This window comes from Xenia sp. Carnegie-2017, unplaced genomic scaffold (genome assembly GCF_021976095.1).
Source record: "Xenia sp. Carnegie-2017 unplaced genomic scaffold, XeniaSp_v1 HiC_scaffold_16, whole genome shotgun sequence".
NCBI lineage: Eukaryota > Metazoa > Cnidaria > Anthozoa > Malacalcyonacea > Xeniidae > Xenia > Xenia sp. Carnegie-2017.
In genome coordinates this window covers 7208532-7227513 of record NW_025813469.1, presented here as the reverse complement: position 1 = coordinate 7227513, position 18982 = coordinate 7208532, and the positions used below count along the sequence as shown (strand labels likewise).

Sequence of the window (18982 nt, the reverse complement as noted above, 5' to 3'; positions counted from 1 at the left end):
TAATGAAAGAAAAATTGAGAACAGAAATATCATTGACTATTTTGATCTGACACAATGGTAAAAGGTGTTATTATAATTGTGTCCATGTTGATTGATGTGTTGATGCATTGGGTATCGGCTATAATGCTGCACAGTCGTAGGTTGATACATTGCTAGGTCAATTGGTTGGTAAGGCTGATATTGTAGACCTGGTTGGATGGGGAGTCGTTGATGGAGACGATGCATTTTGTTTTTCTGGTATTCAGTGAAGAAATCTGGTAAGCAATTTGTTAATTTTCAATGTTAGATGACATTCTTTCGATGTTTTCGGAGCATTTCGTATCCATGTTGTCTACCTTATCAAGAAGCTGCTTTTTGACTTTGGAATCTTCATAACCAACAGATAAGCAACTGATTATCAATAAACAGTTTTCGTTTAAAATTGTCTTTCCTGTGATACTTTAATTTATCATAAAGTGGAGCTGTTCTGTTGTCATACAAGTTTGGGGTATCAGTGGTGTTTTGTGTATCACTGGTTATGGACTTGTCTGCGATGTAGTGCATGGAGTTGGGCTCTCAGGCTCAGAGTTACCAAGTACAAGATGTTATGCATCTAAATCTACATTATTTCGTGAGGGAGTCGATGAGGCTGAGGATGTGGGATTGATCGAAATATTTGAGGACTCGTTTCCTGTAGCTATGGATGTTGTTGCTGGTGAACCTCATCCATGGCCGCTTCTTTTGCCTCTATCCACTAATTTTCTGCATTTAGTTCTTATATTTTTTAGTTTTGTGGCTACTATCTGCTTTGGAATTTCATTAACGTTATGTGGAAAGTCTTTTCAATAGACGTGCTTTCATCTGCTGGATATTGCTGTAGAATATCACCATACTTAGTCTGGATTGATTCCCCGTCGATGCTTTCAAATGACTTTGAAACTTTATGGTCATTAGGTCATTACTTACAACCAACAGAAGTTTTACCTCGTCATCAACCATATGAATGCCTCTTGCTTGTTTTTTCGTTTATTTTGCTGTGAAGAACTAGCCATGATGGCACAAATTGAAATATCACGTTGGAAAATAACATTTTGAAAATAAAATTTTAATATATCGCCAAAATAGACAAACGGACAATCAGCCCTAGTAGCTAAATAAAGTAAAACATGCGCAATTTACCAAATTACGTCACGCTAGGTGCCGATCATCGTATTCAAGCGTTGTAGTGGGGACAGTCGAATTGAATGATGCATCAAAAACGGTAGTGTGGACACGAATTGATCGACGCATTTTTGGTCTTGTGAAACTGCATAGAAACGAAAACGCACTTGTATAGAACGGGTTCTCAGTGGAGTGCACCTAACTTTCGCGGGTCCTTAGTAAAAAGTCGCAGGCTGCGGGTTTAAAATTTAAAGTTTCAATTTTCAAAGGAGTTGATGCAGAGTTTTAGGGAAGTCTTGTTCGGTAATGATTTGTGTCTGTTGTACATATCCAACTTGCATGTATTCGATTTAAAGTATAGTTCATGGTTGAAATCATGGTAAGTTCTATACTTACCAACAGTCAACAATTCACGAATTACTCGTATGCAACTAGATATTTGTAAACTTGACACTCAGAAAATATTATGAAATAGATTAATAGAAAAGCATTGACTATTGCAAAAATTCCTACGCAGAAGAAAACGACATACCTATTTTAATACCAAGGAACAGCAACTTTCCTGAAAAGGGAAAACGTAAGTTTTTGCAATTTAACTAGTTCGTGAATCGTATTATAAGAGGCAGCATAGATGGATCAACCCCTACTGTCAAATTAAAGGCATTCAATCGATCAAATTAAAGGTAGCTACATTTGATGAGTAAAGTTTAACGTGAAATTATTCTACGGTCGTGCGTAAATCAATGAAATGCGTTGTTAATAAAACAGGAATTATTATTGGTTTGGAGGGCGTTAAAATTCCCATACAATTGAAATTGTAAATATCCAGTTGATATAAGTGTATTTATTAATAAACAGACATAACAAATATCAACCATAAATTCAAGATTTATTTGGATACAACTCATGTAATCAATATAAAACATATGATTTTCATGTGAAATAAACTTGCCAATGTTAGCATGGGAAAGTGGGAGACGGTTTTACTTATAATCTATCCATAGCTTATGAAGTTGAAGTGCATGAACACAGTGGCGTATCTAGGGTTCACGCTGGTCGGGCTTAGCCTGACCAAAAAATTCTCCCAAATAAATAGTTAAGTTATGCAATATAACATTAAAGCACCCTACAACTAATACCTATGGGCGGTTCTGCTATAGGAAGTGGCAAATGTGCTCATACGCAAAATTCAAATATCATTCTCAAAATATTTACGATTACAATTTATTTTTTTATTCTTAACCTAATTGAAATAACATTGTAAAATGAAGTATTTAAAGTACCATACAGACACTTTATCAGGAAAATACAAAAAAAAAGAAAAAATGTAAGCATTATCGTTAGAACAGTGGTGGAGACAGTCCAATCTTTCACTCCTACTATGCAAATTTTTCAGCAAAATTATTATTCCTTTCTTTAGAAAAGAAATTCGATGCTTTGTCTTTAAAGCAATTAAACAAAAAAAAAAAATAAACAAGATGGCTTCTTTACTGCTTTAGAGACATCATAGTTTGTTCCACCATTTTTTGGATGCATCCGACTGATGCACATTATCGTAACCATGAAAACCCTTATAATGTGAAGCAACATGACCATGGTTGATGCGACCTTTTTTCATTAAGTCCAAAATTTGTCGTCGCAAGTGATGCAAATGATTTTCATTTCGTTGGTACACTGATTTGAAGTTGCTCACTTCTCCTGCAACTACTGAGGATTGGCGAAATTTTTAATTAATTTCAGCATTTGTTGCCGCAAATTATGCAAATGCTTTTCATTTCGTTGGTGAAAGGATTTCTCTTCAACTGCAACTACTGATGAGTGGGTTTCATCTTCAGCTTTCTCTCCACGTTTATTTGATTCGATTGACTTAAAAGTAAAAAAAGAATGCAATCGGCTGAATAAATCAACAAAAACATGAAAATACAACTTGTCACTGCACGTTTTTAAAGCAATAAAGGCTGATGGCAAATTAGGGTTATCGCTCTTTACTGTTCAAAAAGCAAGCTTCATCGCTTCACAATTCTAAATTGAATGGTTTTTGAAATCATGAAATTTTAAAGCATAAAACATTTACATTCAAATGTTTGAAATTTGCAACTTTTTTAACATGCATGTTTATGTGCATATTAGCAAAAAAATCTAACGAATGAAAACGAAATCTTCAAATTTTTTGTGTATTAAAGCCAAATACCTTTGATAATGTTTGAAATTATATCATCACACATGTAACTTTTTTTAATTAAAAGCATAAGAGAAAGCCCATGACTTGGAACTTCTACACTTTTCTCGTACTATTTTATTACGCACGAGTCATTTCTCGTGATTTTATGTAAATACAGCTATATTGTCGGTCTCACTCTACAAATTATCTAAAAATAGGTGAGCCAATTAATCGCACTTCTTGAAATCATTTAAGCTGAAACAGACAGCGTACGGCCTTTGAAAATGTTTTTAAGAAAGATCATTTAGGGGCTGTTCACATGAGTTCGGGTAGCCGGGTTTCAGCGAAGCGTTAATTCATTTTGGCAAACGGAAAAGATTAAATATTTCACAACAACAAACTTATTCGTGCAATGTCTCTTTGCTCTTGTTTTGCAAATTTACAAAACCTTTAAAAATGAAAACAAATAATTTAATTTGATTTGAAAATTACAACTGAAATGACTCATGACGCTTTAGAATAGGGTGTAAGTTTTGCGTTTAACATTTTACTGCTTTTAATGACTCAAAATCATTTCACGCTTTGCCGAATCCCGGTTACCCGGGCTCATGTGAGCAGCCCCTAAGATCATCTTCACTTGACGGCGATGATTGATAATAGTTGGGAAAATTTAGATTTAGAGCGCTGTCGCTTTTATAAAATATTTTGTTTGTTTCTTCCAAGTCTCTCAGTTATATTTTCGTGGCAAAGTTAATGAACAGAAAAAAGGCAGCGAAAGTTTATTGTGATTTTAAAATGGACAAGGCATAAGAGTAAAAAGAATTACATTTATTAATCCTTTTTAACCTACCTTGATTGGGCAACCATTAAGGTTCTCGTATGCTTTTAAGACCGTTGTACTAAATTCATAGTCGAAAGGTTCTTCGGTGGGAAAACGACAGTGAAACGGGACTTGACATTCAGTCAATTCACCAACAGCTATAGCCATTCCATCATTCAAATGGTAGTCTATATGACAATGCATGAACCACCATCCTGGGTTCTTAGCCAGAAACTCTATCACAACATATCCTCCTGCTGGTACTATTATCACATCTTTACGTATTGTGGTTTTGTTGCTATCTAGATCTTTGAAAGAAAAGTCTTTTTGTTAATTGACAATGCAAATCTTTTATTTCTAAAATGACCTCAAAAATTGAGATCAAAAAGCAGAAATGTCAAAGATATATTCTCCGAGGTAAACAATTAAGCTTTAAAATTAAAAAAATGAAATTAAAAACATAAAATACGTACAATTACAGTTAGGTTGGAGACTTTAGAACTTTACATTAATTATCAATGTTGATTTAAATTCACTTTGTGCTGCTAGAAATGCACTTCAAATCTTTCAAGCAAAAAAATCGTCTTTGTTTTAAGGCATGTTTAAACTTCTCACGACAGGGCATCTACCAATCAGAAGCTGTGTTTTGCATATGTATTTTGTGGTTTGGGTTACCATAATCTTTGTGGTCATCTCACCAGAAAATGTCCCTACATTTCCATCAGCAATAGAGAATAATGTTTTAAATAAACTAAAAATTCTTAAATTAATACCTGATGGTCGTTTTCCATTTGTCCAATGTCCAGGCCCACACTTTTCAATTGTGACATCACTATTCGCTTTTTTAATGGTGCCATTTTTGTATAAACTTGGATATCCTATCTTTGTTACAAAGAAAGAATGACCATGAAGGTGAATCGGGTGATTTGAATCCCCAAAAACAGTAGATTCTTTAACACCCATTGCAGTAAGTATGAATCGGATCGTTCTGGGATTTCCGCTTTCAGGGGCACGACCAACGTAGACAGAATGCGCACAATCATTAGTGCAATTTCTACTCGAGTTGAAATTCCTGTATTTACATTCATTCGGTGTAGGTTTACTAATATTTGGGTGAATGAAGGGTTTTGAAGGAAGAGCAAATTTAACACCATTTATCCTTGGTTCTTGCACAAGGTTGAAGTTGAAGAAATATTCATCGATCGAATTTTCATCTTTGCTGGGCATTTCATCATTGGGTGTTTCATGAAGAAGTTGCAAATTGTTCACGAGCTCACATGTGATATTGTGAAAAGGATAATGTTTGAAAGGACAGTTGATGGCCGTGCAAGTTTTCTCATCACACCGCCTACCTTGGTTGTATACATTGACCAATTTGAACTTTTTGCATAAGTTACTGTGGACAGTGTATTGAAGATAAGCGTAACCTTTGTAGCTTTCACCATTGCTGCACTTCACTGCAATCGATTCTATTCGGATTGGATATGCATCACAAGGCTTTGGATTCGTACCTTCAGCAGGAATCACCTCGATGTCGTATCGTTCCCCAATATGAATAATTAAAAAATCAACGGTTTTTTTCAGTGACGAATACCCATCCGTCGCGAGAATATTCAATTTATGCCCGTCGATAGACAAACGAAAAGCATGCAAAAACATAGCACCTATAACACGGAACCGATATCGTTTATTTGTAGTGACGTTAAACACGGGCGTGAATTTAGTTTCATTGAAATTTAAAGTGCTGTCCAGGTTTTGTTCATTGATGCGAATGAATTTGATTTCTCCGTTGTCCATATAAAAGAGAGAGTTATCTGGTTGACAAATATTTGGAACTCCCTCGCTTCTAGAAGCGTTAGATAATACATGCTCTCGTATTACAATGACGTTTTCATATGGTTCGTCTATAATGTCTTTATAATCTTGAATATCCGGCTTTACAATGAAGGCACCAAAAAGTCCTTTATCTCGTTGATATCCCACGTGTGAGTGATACCAATGTGTCCCAGCTGGCCACGCTTTGAACACGTGCCTGTATGAATTCAAATATATTTAACTATAAAAAAGTGAAAGGTTTTAAGTTGGTGTACTGTTACTATAGTTTCTATATGTGAGTCATTCAGGTTAGTTTATTTGTTAGAAGGATTGTGTTTACTAAAGTTTCTATATCATTACAATGAAAACAAATTATTTACACAGATATCCTTCTTTCCAACGTTATTGTTGTGGGCACCAGGAAACATAGTTATCTTACAATAACATCACAATAACGTCACATTTTACAAGAGCCGAATGCGTTAAGACTAAACAAAGTGGGATTAAAATCCATTGTCAGAGTCAAGTACGAGCTAAATTTCAGGTTTGTTGTAATTTTTGCCTAGTTTGCCGTATTATTGGCTGTTTTATATATAAACATCAGCATACCTGCAGTATTTTACGTCAAACATTTATCAAACAAAAAAAAAACAAACGTTGGAATCTTTAATACTAGTCCCTAGCTAGTTGCTCGTATTCTTAGCTTTTCCACCACTTGTTCACTCGCCAATACTACTGGTCTTTAAATAAATATTGAAAATTCAATTTAATCTGTCCATTAAAAGACCTGTTATTTTTCAGTTAGTGCTCAACTGTGATTGAACTAAATACCAAGTTTGGGTTGGGAGCAACTTGTGTGGATTTCATTCGACGTAATTTCTACAATTCTCTCTTTTAAATAAAGTTAAAAGAATATTTTTTCACAAAAATACGCTTTTGAAGATTATAAAACAAATAACGTAACATAATAGTTGCATTTTTAAATTTAGGAATGTTCAATTGTTCCTAAAGTTCTCTAAAAAATTTGTGCAATGATTATAACAATGCTTCAATAAAATATAAGGTATTTTTTAAGCAATAATTTAATGATCTTTTTTAGATCTTTATCATTAACATTAGCAAAGTTATAGCCTTAAAAACCAATCTTTTGTTTAATGCAGATTTACTGTGAGTGGTTAAAAATGAGGAACTTTACACTAAGCATATTACACAATTTAATAGATATAAAGCTTAGTCTTTGGCACACAACTCTTTCCTCTTTGAAGATTTTTACTCACATAGTCTTTATATTTAAACAATTTTCTCTCCTATAGTCTTTACCCTTCTCTCTTTTGCTCAAAACTGTTCTCATTTTACCAACAACGCTTGTTTTTCCTTAATTTGTCATTTTATACTAACCTAAACGTCTGTGAAGGTCTGGTTGGTTCTTGAGTTATGTTTGCAACACCGTCCATATAGCCAGTGTTCCATTGGTGCATGCCATGCCAGTGGACTGAAGTGTTTGAAGTATTCAGGTAATTGAAAACATCCACGACTACATAACTGCTGACATTCACTATCAAGGTCGGACCCATTCTCTCTCCGTTGAAGTTATACACGTTGTTCGCATTATATCCGTTGTCAGGTGCGCTTTCGTTTCTTGTTACATTCAATCTAATCATGCAGTTTGCAATTTTCGTGCAGTCACATACTGAGGGAAGATGACCATTTGCTGGCGTACAATGAATATATTCAATCGCTCGAGAAATACCAACAGAAACGAAGAAAGCGAATATGAGCAGATAAACCGTTCGTAGACTCTTGCCTATTGTCATGAATAAAAAAAATTGCAAAGTTGGCGGAATGAACTAGTTTAAAAAAATATCATGCATTAATTGTGATAAATAACAAACATCAAAAAGTTTGAGAAAATTAGGATGGTTTATAAGAAATAGGTACACAAGCGTACATGTGGGCAGCCTGTAGAATTTATGACTGCAAAATGAAGTAAATTAACTCTGAAACATCCGATTTTTTTAATTTGAGTTTCATCCTGCTTTGTGATTTTCTGTTTTTGTCATAGCGTCTGCGGGCAACTCTGTATTATTGTATTTCTTCCCCATAGTTTGACATGCATCATGTATCATTGTCATTTAAGTGTTATGACATGAGTCATATGAAAATAGGCGTACAATATCAATTGTTTTGTGAAAGGAATAGCTTTAAGGTTTTTCACTTCACGAGTGAATAGTGAGCGTGTCCACTTCTAACTCGATCAAAAACTCTGATTTTACATATACAAGGGCAATTGTATTTCAAGTGTCTCGAATCCGAAAAATTGGTACATGTTACAGTCTACTGCGCTGGCAGTTTCAACAATATTGCTGCTTTTTTGTGTTTAATATTTTCAACTATATACAAGCTAAAGTAAAATCAAAACGATTGACGTAATTTTGAAATAAATAAGCATGAAACTTTGATAACTGCAATCTCGCAAATATCAGTATCGCGTTATACATGGTATGAATGGATAATAAGCATTCATACAATTGAAATTGCTCTGTAGCGTATATATTTTAGCTACTATAAGCTGAAGGAAAATGCGCCAGTACAAAGTGCATTTAATCCTATTTCGCCTAACTCAACTCGAACACTTTTAAGCACATGCTTTAACCACAGCTTCCCCCATCATTAAGGCTCTATTCATTCATTCCCAACTGAAAGCCTAAACAAGAACTAGAAAGCAAAAATATCTGAATTTTCAAAAAAAAATTTGACAAGTTGTCTATGATAACAGACAAGACCAAGAAAGCTTTTAGTATTTTTAAAATAATTTTGATCTTAGACATTTGAAGGACTTGGCGTATTTTAAATTTATAGAAAAGCACACCAATGCTTGTAAGCGAAAATTTAGAAAGCTTGAAAATAGTCCACATTTGCGCATGTTAACCGAACTACAGAGCGTGATAACACTGTTTATATTCAGTATTTACCATGAAAATTAATACAAAAAACATAAAGAAGTACAGAAAATTTTTAATAGCTAGACTATCTCACTTACCCATGTTGCTTGCGTGGCTTATACACTAGAAATGAAATGTAGACTGATGGTAACCTGACATATATTTATACATAAAAAATGTTGCTACCAAAATAAATGTCACGATTACTCATCACGTACAGGAACGAGAAACAACTGAATGCGCATGACCGTACGTCATGGTACTTAGGCGCCGTATACATCCGATTTAAAACCTCGTGCCAAAATATATGAATAACATTCCATTTCATTTACAAATATGTAATGATAAGCTCCATACAGTTTGTTGTATCCACAGAATACCACGATGACTACAACATTAGGAAACAATTTATTTTTTGTGCATATTTTCAAGAGGTATGCTTGTCTTCTTCAACGAGTATTTATGATTGTGAATCCAATATTCAATATCTATTAATAGCATACACCTTCCAAACATGTTTTAGAAGATTCGAGGAACAACGTCATACGCATGACTGTGGCGCCATACACCGACTCTTACGCATGACCGTCACTGCATACACCGACCCTTTAACACTTAAGCAACATCCTGGAATTAATATTCATGCCACAAATAAAAGAAAATTTGTAAAAATATCTTTCCTCGTGATTTAATAACATAAATCCATATAAAGTGTGTTTTAGGAAAATAATGTAATTATCCACAAATCCAAGTGCATTGGATCATATTCAAACATGCTAGAACTTATACAAGTGTAAAACTAATTTCAAAAGAGCAACTTTAAGAAATTGTACATTTTGATTGAAGTGTTGATGTACTTTTATTCAGGTCAGCTCAAAATAGAGTGGCTGGATCATGTTAAAAGTGTTGGATTGGATTTTAAAATGCTCATACAATGATGCTTTAGGACGCTATTAGCTAGAACTGGAAAGAAAGGTGTTTGTTTGAAAGTTGATCCTTCTTTGGGACTGATATTGATTGTTATTTCTAGACGACTGCGCACAAGTGCTTAAAAGAAAATAATTTGCTGTCTCTTTCCGCGATTGGTGGCGTTGAAAAGAAACAAGAAAAACCTAGAGCCTAAAATTTGCAATCTTATTAAAAAATGCGAATTTTTGGTAATTGCCACGATACAGTGTGCAGTGTAAAGCCTGACATACAGCTACATATGGTCTAGCAAACTTCAGTGTAAATTACTTTGTTTGTAAAAAATTGAGATGTATTAGTTAACACTTGTTCTTTGAGCATATCATTTGCCTAATTTCGGAGCAAATTTTACTCAAAAACTTTATTTTCTTGAAGGGAAAAAATTTCCAAACAAATATTTATCGTCATAAAAAGCCTAACTGGTAGTAGCAGATCAAGTGTAAGTCAGAATTCATTAAAAATACATACATTTAAAATTCAAAATACTTTAAAAAGATCTTATTGGTAAGAGTTTGGCTTCAACATATTCTTTCGAATTTTCTGACCAACAAAAGTATCATAATGGCATTTTGAATTTAAAATGAGGCTCTTTAATGTATTTTGACTTACCATGTTAACATTTTCCATATCAAGTGTAAGGATTTTATCGGGTAATGGTCGACTGGTTTGCTCTCTCATGAATTTCCGTACTGCATTTACTAAAAAACCAATTCTCGAGTAGTAAAAAAGTCGTGAACTATAGAGAGACTTCTTAAAATGCACTCAAACAACGTATTAAACTAAACAAAGAAGTTGAAGCTTAGACGATAAGTTTCTATAACACTTTATTAAACAGGATCGTGTATAATTTTTTAAATAATTACACGTGAATGCCGCGTGTTATTGACAGGTAGAAATGCTTTATTATTTAGCATTGCACTTACAATAGAATAAAAAATGCCGTCTAAACAAATTAGAAATAAAACAAAAACGAAGTAGTAGTTTTGCCTTCCTGTGCGAGCTATGTCTCGACTGTCGTTGTATTGCGTGACAATAATGAACGAAATAGTATATTTATTTCACCGATGAAAGAGTCGATATACTTACAATTGTTCCAAATTCCCTTTAGAAGTGAAGATCTTTAATCTAAAAGCAATGATACAAAAATAATGTGCATAATTATAGTATTAAATATATGTTAGAAAATGAACGTGCAATTAAGTTCCTAAGTGAAGTGCGTTGAGTATTATAAATGTCGGTAAAGTGAACAGTTGATGTTGGCGGACGTTTAGTACCGCTGTATGACGTATGAACAAGACAAAAAATACGTCAGCGAACCTGGCGTTTACTTCTCACTCGACTTTGAAGATAACTACCAATCTAGTTGTAGAAACGCCAGTGAAGATCAAGAACAACAGCCATTCTTAGGACTCAACTAACCTGGATGATCTGCATCTGTAATTATATGTCCATGTTGCTCATAGCTATTGATTATCATATTTTCTTTTGCACGTTAAGGCTCGCTCTAAGTGATCGTTTTTACTTGCCTTTGTACACCTGTGACTTGAATTTCAGTCATGGACATGATTGTATTCAGTAGCGGATTACTCAGAAGGCTAAGTAGACAGAAGCCTTTAGGCCTGTGGTATTAAGACATATTTAGTCTCTAGTTTTGTAACAAACTTTTGCACTATCTACTGTATAAATGTGCGATGCTCAGAAATCTTGAAGCAGATCATGGGTCTTCCTAGTTCGCAATGATTTTTGATATTTACTTTGAACGTAAATATTTTTCCGTATTGTTTACACTATGAGTTACAAACACAAGTCAGAAAATACAAATTTAAAGGAACGTGAGGGACGCAAACATCTTGAAAAGGCTAAACTTACTGGGAGGAATAAATATCACGTAAATGCCTTAATCCTTTTTTCTTAGCCTGCTGGCACGGTAACTAGTAATCTGCCATTTATTGTATAGATAATTTGTTTGACAAATTGCCATCTGCATGTAAAAAGCCATTGTTGAAAATAATGAGACTATTAAAGGCAGCTAACCTACATTTTACTTATTTGAAGTTGTCATGGACTTGAACGATATCTCCAATATTTATTTGAAACGATTATTAGTTCGAATTAGGTGTCGTATTGCAGAAATCGTATGACCAAAGTTTCTATGGTAGTAACTTCAAGCCCTTATGATTTTTACTCAATGACTGCATGAAAATTTAAGTTTTTAGTCAAGTTTTTAGTCAAGATTTTATTTTCGTATTGGAGATTATTATTTCATGGGGGCATACATCGAATGTAAATGTTTGTGGTAAAGTTTTGAAGGTCATGCATGCACTGGACTTTTAAAATTATACTTTCACCAAAAGTCGATTCTTTATTCGATTGTTTAAATTTTTGACCCAGTGAACAACCCTTTAAATGAAAACTGATCGAAACGTAGAAAATTTTCGTCTTTATTTGAACTTAATTCAATTTTTCATAAATTTTAAGTCATTTTCCTTAGTTGGCTTTGGTGATGCCAATGATCTAGCTACTCTAATATTCTGGCATGGAGCACAAGACACAAACTAGCTAAAGAAATTGCGTCAGGAATATGAACATGAATATCCCATATCGCTTTAATGCGTAAGAGGGTGTATGGCGTCAAGGAATTATTACAATCACGCACATAGGTCGTTCTTTGAGTCTTCTAAAACAATTTTTTAGAAGGTCGGTGCTGTTCAAAAAAACTAATATTGGATTCACAGTCATAAGTACTCGTCAGAGAAGTCAAGCATGCCTCTGAGTAAAATGCCTAAAAATAAATTGTTTCCTAATGATGTAATCATCACGGTATTCTGTGTTCCACTCATGGAAAAAACTAACAGTATGGAGCTTATCATTACATATCCATCAAAGAAATAAAGTATTATTCGTAAACTTTGACACGACATCTTTAAATCGGATGTATATTGTGCAATTGCACCATCACGTACGGTCATGCGCATTCAGTCGTTTCTCTTTCCTGCACGTGATGAGTAATCGCGACATTTATTTTTGGAATCAACGTTTTATATGTATATATTTGTCAGTTAATCAGTCTACATTTCCATTTCTTGTGTACAAGCAGCGTAAGCAACATGGGTAAGTGCGACAGTCGATTAAAATTTTCTTTACCTGTGTATGTTTTTTGTGTATAAATATATATAGAAAATACTGAATATAGACAGTGTTATCACGCTTTGTAGTTCAATTACCATGCGCAATTGTAGGCTTTTTAAGGTTTCTAAATTTTCGCTTACAAATGTTGGTGCATGTACTTTTCTATAGCTAAATTTAAAATACGCCAGTCATTCGAAATGTCCAAGATTAAAATTATTTTAAAAATATTAAAAGAATTCTTTGTGTAATCTGTTCTGATATACCACTTGTCAAATTTTTATATAAAATTCACAGGTTTTTGCTTTTTGTTTTTGTTTAGCCTTATATGAGTTGGGCATGCTTAAACAGAGCCGAAGTGAAACTCTGGTTAAAGCATGTTTGTGAATTTGAGTTAACGCCATATGTGTTTGAAAGTGTGCAAGTCAAATTAAACGGAATAAGACTGAGTACACTTTGTACTGGCACATTTTACTGCAGTTTAATAACAAAAAAATTTACCCTACAGAGAATTTTTTAAGGCATGAATGCTTATTATTCAACGTGTGAAACACATGATACTGATATTTGCTTTCAAGATTGCAGTTATCGAAAATTTCATGCTTATTGATTTTCAAAGTCTGAGCACCAATTTTTTTTTTTTTCATGTATTTAATTGAAAATTTGCAGCACAAAAAGCTGCGTTAGAACTGCCAGCGCAGTAAGCTGTTACTATAAGCTGTTAGTAACATAGTAACTAACACAACTTTTTTGGCAAATGTTTCAAGGCACTTGACATATAATTGTTCTTGTACTTGTACAGTCAAGAGATAGGATAGCGTATATGCATTAAGAATGCTTTGCATCGATTAAGATATGCAAACATAACTAGTACTAAATTAAAATAAGCATTTATGCAAAGTATTTAATGCATATATTAAACAATTATTGAGTAAGATTGAGATTCATGATATCAAGAATTATTTCGCTAGAGGTGGATGACATTCACATCTTTTTTAGAAACTGTGGCAAACATCGCTGCCTTTGATTTTTTCAGAACTAGCTTTTAATTGCGTCCATATTTGTAGACACTGTTTTTTGTAGATATGACGTCATACTTGCAGATATCGAGAGTTATTCACTATGAAAGCAATGTCGCTTTCGATTGGTCATTCTCGATATCTGTAGCTATGACATCATATCTACAGATAATAGTTTCTACAATCAGCTATTGATGCTGTTAAAAGCCGGTTTAAAGAAAATCATACTTTTCCAGCAGACAATTTCAAAAAATAAAGGGAAAAATGAAGGGATGTTTTTCGTCGTGTGTTATTCCTTTATTAGAAAATCATACAACAGCGATGTTTGCCACAGTTTCTAAAAACGATATGAAAGTGTTGTAAATTTTAATGTCAAGTTATGTATACCGTGTGACTGAGTGTTATTATACGTTATAAGATTATAACTGATATTATTATTCACTATATAAGCAATCTCGGTTGTGATTGGTCAACTACCTGCAGATGATTCTCGATATCTGCAAGTTGTGACGTCATACCTACAGATAATCAGATAATAGTTTCTACAAATATGGACGCTATTAAAAGCCGGTTTTGAAAACAAATCAAACAACAGCGATGTTTGCCACAGCTTCTAAAAACGACGTGAAAGCTTTTAAAGGAAAAGGATTTGGAAAACACTAAAAAAGCGGCAAAGCTGGCTTTGAACACATTTACAACATATTTAAACGGGACGAACTTGAATAAACCGTCTAAAAAAACTAATTAGCGAAAATTTGAAAAATGTTTTATATTGATATGTTTTGATAATACTTCAGTGAATAATAAAACAATTATTGAATTCGTTTTTCGCACGATATCATAAGTTATTCAGACCTCGGTCAATGCTCGGCTTCGCTTTGGCAGATAAGAATGACATCGATCTGAATAAGGGGCTGTTTATATGAAGCCGTGCTGGCCCTCTTAGCAGGATAGCCAGGTATGCGATATATATTTTTGATGTGTTTATATAACGTTCATCTCGCTTGCCGAGACGTTTTTCGATGTCAAAATGAAAACTTTTATAAAGCATCTTCTACTTATAATCAGACATATTATCAATCAAATGCTCCATCAGACATATTATCAATCAAATGCTCCATCATCTTTGTATCGCAGCGAAAGTTCTTGCTGTGAACCATTCTTGTGACTTATTTACTCGCTTTTGCAAAGCATGTATTCTGCCATTTTAATATGTTATCATGCGCGTGCTCAAATAGTTAAAATTTAGCTTTGCAAGCGGGCCTAGCTCAGCAATTGAATGCTTCCACGAGAAAAATTTCATCCCGGCAGGCGAGATCTTGCCTGTGCCAAGTGAGATCTCGCTTAGCAGGCCAGCCCGTATCGCCATATATTAACACTTTTTTATTTTCATTATAATATGTACTACGTAGGGAGATCTCGCTTAACGGGCTATCTCCGTAAGCGGGCCAGTTCGGCTTTCATATAAGCGGACCCTAATTCTTGATATCATGCTCAACCTCATCCAATAATTGTTTATTATTAAACAGATGGAAAATGCGAAGAAAGTACTAAAGTACTATAGTCATGTCAAGGGAACACTTCCTCACCGCATTGCGTCATTGTAGGATGTAGGTAAAAACGAAACTCTTGAAACGGAATGGCGAAGTTGCATGCAAGTCATGTAAACCCAAAAAATAATTTCTTGATAATTATATATAAATAGAGCTTGCAAGCGTTGGTTTGGGGGCAAAAAGTGACGTTTTTGGTATATGAATTGGTCGTACAAATTTGGTAATTTAGCAACCGTATTTCAGAAGACAATTGAGTACAAAAGCTCAGGTTTAGGATTAACGGTTGTCCGTTATATAGTTAGCAGTTATGTAGCAATCATTGGCCTTCGGGCTATCATTTCTGGAGGGAGGGCAGTAAATATTTTCCCCAAGTCACAATGAAGGTTCCGCCATATTTTTGCCCGACCATTGTTTAAAATTTGCCCATATTTTCATTTTTCAAACTTTCTTGGGGGTAGCTCCCCCTGCCACTGCCCCTTACCTCTATCAACAGTGTTTTAGTTCCATGCTTTTCTCAACTAAACCGGGCTCTCAAACTTAGCCAAACAATACTATTGTACATTTTATAGTTTTATAGAAAAGATATTCCTAATTTAATTAACTTATGACATCTGAGCGTACTCAAACACGCAGATTTGGAGCCAACTTGACCCTTCGATACTAAAAAGCGACAAAAACAAAATATAAGTAATACGTTCAGTATACATTGCTTTCACATACTCGCACTAGTGTCTTACTTATGATTTACTGAAGTCGATGCTAACTTCAACAGCAATGGCTTCATGAAAGAGCCTTTTTTTCAATGAGAAAATAATGAGCAAAGTATTATTTCAAGCAAAACATACTAACGATTTATAGTATATTTTTATACTAGCTAGAACTCCAAGCACTTGCTATCATGTTATGCGAAGAAAGATTGAACTTATTGTACTTTTCATGGCAGGCTATGTTTTGCTTGCAGTGTTTTGTTTAATACTTGTAATTTAACATCATGAAGGCTGCACCTCACTGGAGAAATTTTCCGTTACGCCTATAATATTTGCAACAGCTTTCATTATTTTGGGTAACTTTTCTAAAAATAAAAAAACCAAATAATTCAACAACTTCTATAATTTATCGTGCAGGACAAAATACATTTTCATTCATCAGAGTTAATCAAGGACAATAAACAGATTTAAAACTTGCAGTAAAACAACAAATATTTCACGGAAATAAAAGTTCCAGTATAGACAAAACGTTTGAATATTAAATTTTAAGCAGGAAGTAGAACTGTTCAAAGTAAAATATAAGTGGGCTACGCCCCTATACGCTGTTTATATTGTCCTTATTTTAGTTTATGTACCAAACCCGTGTTTTATATTTTTCTGCAGTCAGTTTTTAAAGTTTCTCCACTACTCTGAAATAATTGTTTCGATGTAAGAAGGCATTTGAAATTCATATTAACAATGCATATTTCATAATAATAAAAGACACTAAATTTTTAATCATTTTGTAGATTTGTGGAAAGAGGTCTTTTAAAAAGTCTTTTTGTCGACTAGCTTAGTTAATAGAAATAATTTATATAAACTAATGTCATAAGGAAAAAGCACAATCTGTGAAAATGTTTAAAATTTGTCTACTATCTTGATAGCTACATTGTTTACAGTAAAGACAATCCAAGATTATAGGTGATCACAAAACATAGTATGTTGAGAAGCTTCCATTAAATCAAGCTTAAATTTAAGTCAATTATTATTACAAAGATAACTATCGTTAGTTCTTATTTATCAAAATCGTTGATAACTATGCACGTACACAGTTCTCAAAGTATGAAATCTTTTGGCTAAACGTTTTACAACAATTTATCTCATTAGCATTATCTAAAATATTTCATTTAGTAAGTTTAAAATTCTCAGTTTTCAAAGCTTTACTAAGATATTTCTAGCACCTTCGTTCCATATATTGCTATTTCTAATATTCAATTCTCTGTTTTACAATTATTACACTTCATACGTTTACCAATTGCCTACAATAATGCCTACAATATTTGCATATATCAGTACATCAATTTCTTATAATACCTAAAAGTTTCTTCAAGACATTTATAACCTTTTGGAGTTACTCTATTGCTTCCAATAGCCAAGCACTTCAGCTTACATTTCTCATTTTCTAAAGGTTCGACTAGATATTTAACACCATCTTCACTTATCAGGTTGCATTCAAGATTTAAATAATCCTTATGTTATCTGTGCTTGTTTCGTATCGCATAATTATTGTGAATGAAACGAAGAACCCGTTACCGACGAAAAGATTGCAGCTGCACTTGCTCATGATAAAGATGTCCAGCCAACTTCAACACCAAGCTACAGACGAGAGTCCAATGAAACCGAAGAAAGCGTGTGAGAATAGTAATTACTGAGTACCTTGATCCATAAATCTAATGAAAGAGAAATTGAGAACAGAAATATTATTAACTATTTTGATCTGACAAAATGGTAAAAGGGTGCAGCTAGTATACTTTTAAAACTTCATATTACATGCATGTTATTAAGGTTTATTTCCATTACTATTAATCATTATTATAAATACTAATATTTATTAGCATTTATTTACTAGTTAACATGAAAAATGAACTCATTATGTTTTCTTTTATCCATACAAATACTAATGGTATTGCTATCGGTATGTAAATTTTCAGTTAGTCTCTTGATGTTCATTGTCCACGAAGGTGTACTGGGTGTTATTATAATTGTGTCCATGTTGATTGATGTGGTTATGCATTGGGTAGCAGCTATAATGCTGCACAGTCGTAGGTTGATACATTGCTAGGTTAATTGGTTGGTAAGGCTGATATTGTAGACCTGGTTGGATGGGGAGTCGTCGATGGAGACGATGCATTTTGTTTTTCTGGTATTCAGTGAAGAAATCTGCTAAGAAATTTGTTAATTTTTCAATGTTAGATGAAATTCTTTCGATGTTTTCGGAGCATTTCGTATCCATGTTGTCTAGCTTATCAAGAAGCTGCTTTTTGACTTTGGAATCTTCATAAGCAACAGATAAGCAACTGATTATCAATAAACAGTTTTTGTTTAAAATTTTCTTGCTTGTGATACTTTAATTTATCATAAAGTAGAGCTGTTCTGTTGTCATACAAGTTTGGGGTATCAGTGGTGTTTTGTGTATCACTGGTTATGGACCTTGTCTGCGATGGAGTGCATGGAGTAAGGCTCTCAGGCTCAGAGTTACCAAGTACAAGATCTTATGCATCTAAATCTACATTATTTCGTGAGAGAGTCGATGAGGTTGAGTTAAGTACCGCGATTATTAATTAATATAAACTATGATTGTTTTCATTGCTTTCGTATGAAGGGAAAAAACTTTTCTACTCACAATAATTTTAATTACGAACGACATTACTCAACATGCTAATGAGCGATGCAGCAGATGAATGATATCGTTGT

The 18982-nt window shown here is 33.7% G+C and overlaps 1 protein-coding gene and 1 long non-coding RNA gene across 2 annotated transcripts; one reads left to right on the top strand and one right to left on the bottom strand.

Moving 5' to 3' along the window:
- Positions 1-2844: 2844 nt before the first annotated feature.
- Positions 2845-7597, bottom strand: LOC124435947 (laccase-1-like). Its single transcript, XM_046985879.1, has 4 exons — positions 7335-7597; positions 4895-6153; positions 4152-4429; positions 2845-3006 (listed from the first exon to the last, which is right to left on the bottom strand). Exons 1-4 carry the CDS (start codon positions 7595-7597, stop codon positions 2845-2847), a joined length of 1962 nt encoding a protein of 653 aa, XP_046841835.1.
- Positions 7598-15539: 7942 nt separating this feature from the next.
- On the top strand, positions 15540-18283 carry LOC124437414. Its single transcript, XR_006945683.1, has 2 exons — positions 15540-15599; positions 17734-18283. It is a non-coding gene; the product is annotated as an uncharacterized LOC124437414 (long non-coding RNA).
- The last annotated feature ends 699 nt before the right edge of the window (positions 18284-18982 follow it).

What these genes read in the sequence shown, in the direction of transcription:
- LOC124435947 (XM_046985879.1), bottom strand. Translation starts at nt 7,597, where the DNA reads ATGATTAGATTGAATGTAACAAGAAACGAAAGCGCACCTGACAACGGA. An exon ending in AAATGGAAAACGACCATCAG is followed by an intron (nt 4,430 to 4,894) that starts GTATTAATTTAA and finishes TTTCTTTCAAAG; the next exon opens with ATCTAGATAGCAACAAAACC. An exon ending in TTAATGGTTGCCCAATCAAG is followed by an intron (nt 3,007 to 4,151) that starts GTAGGTTAAAAA and finishes TTTACTTTTAAG; the next exon opens with TCAATCGAATCAAATAAACG.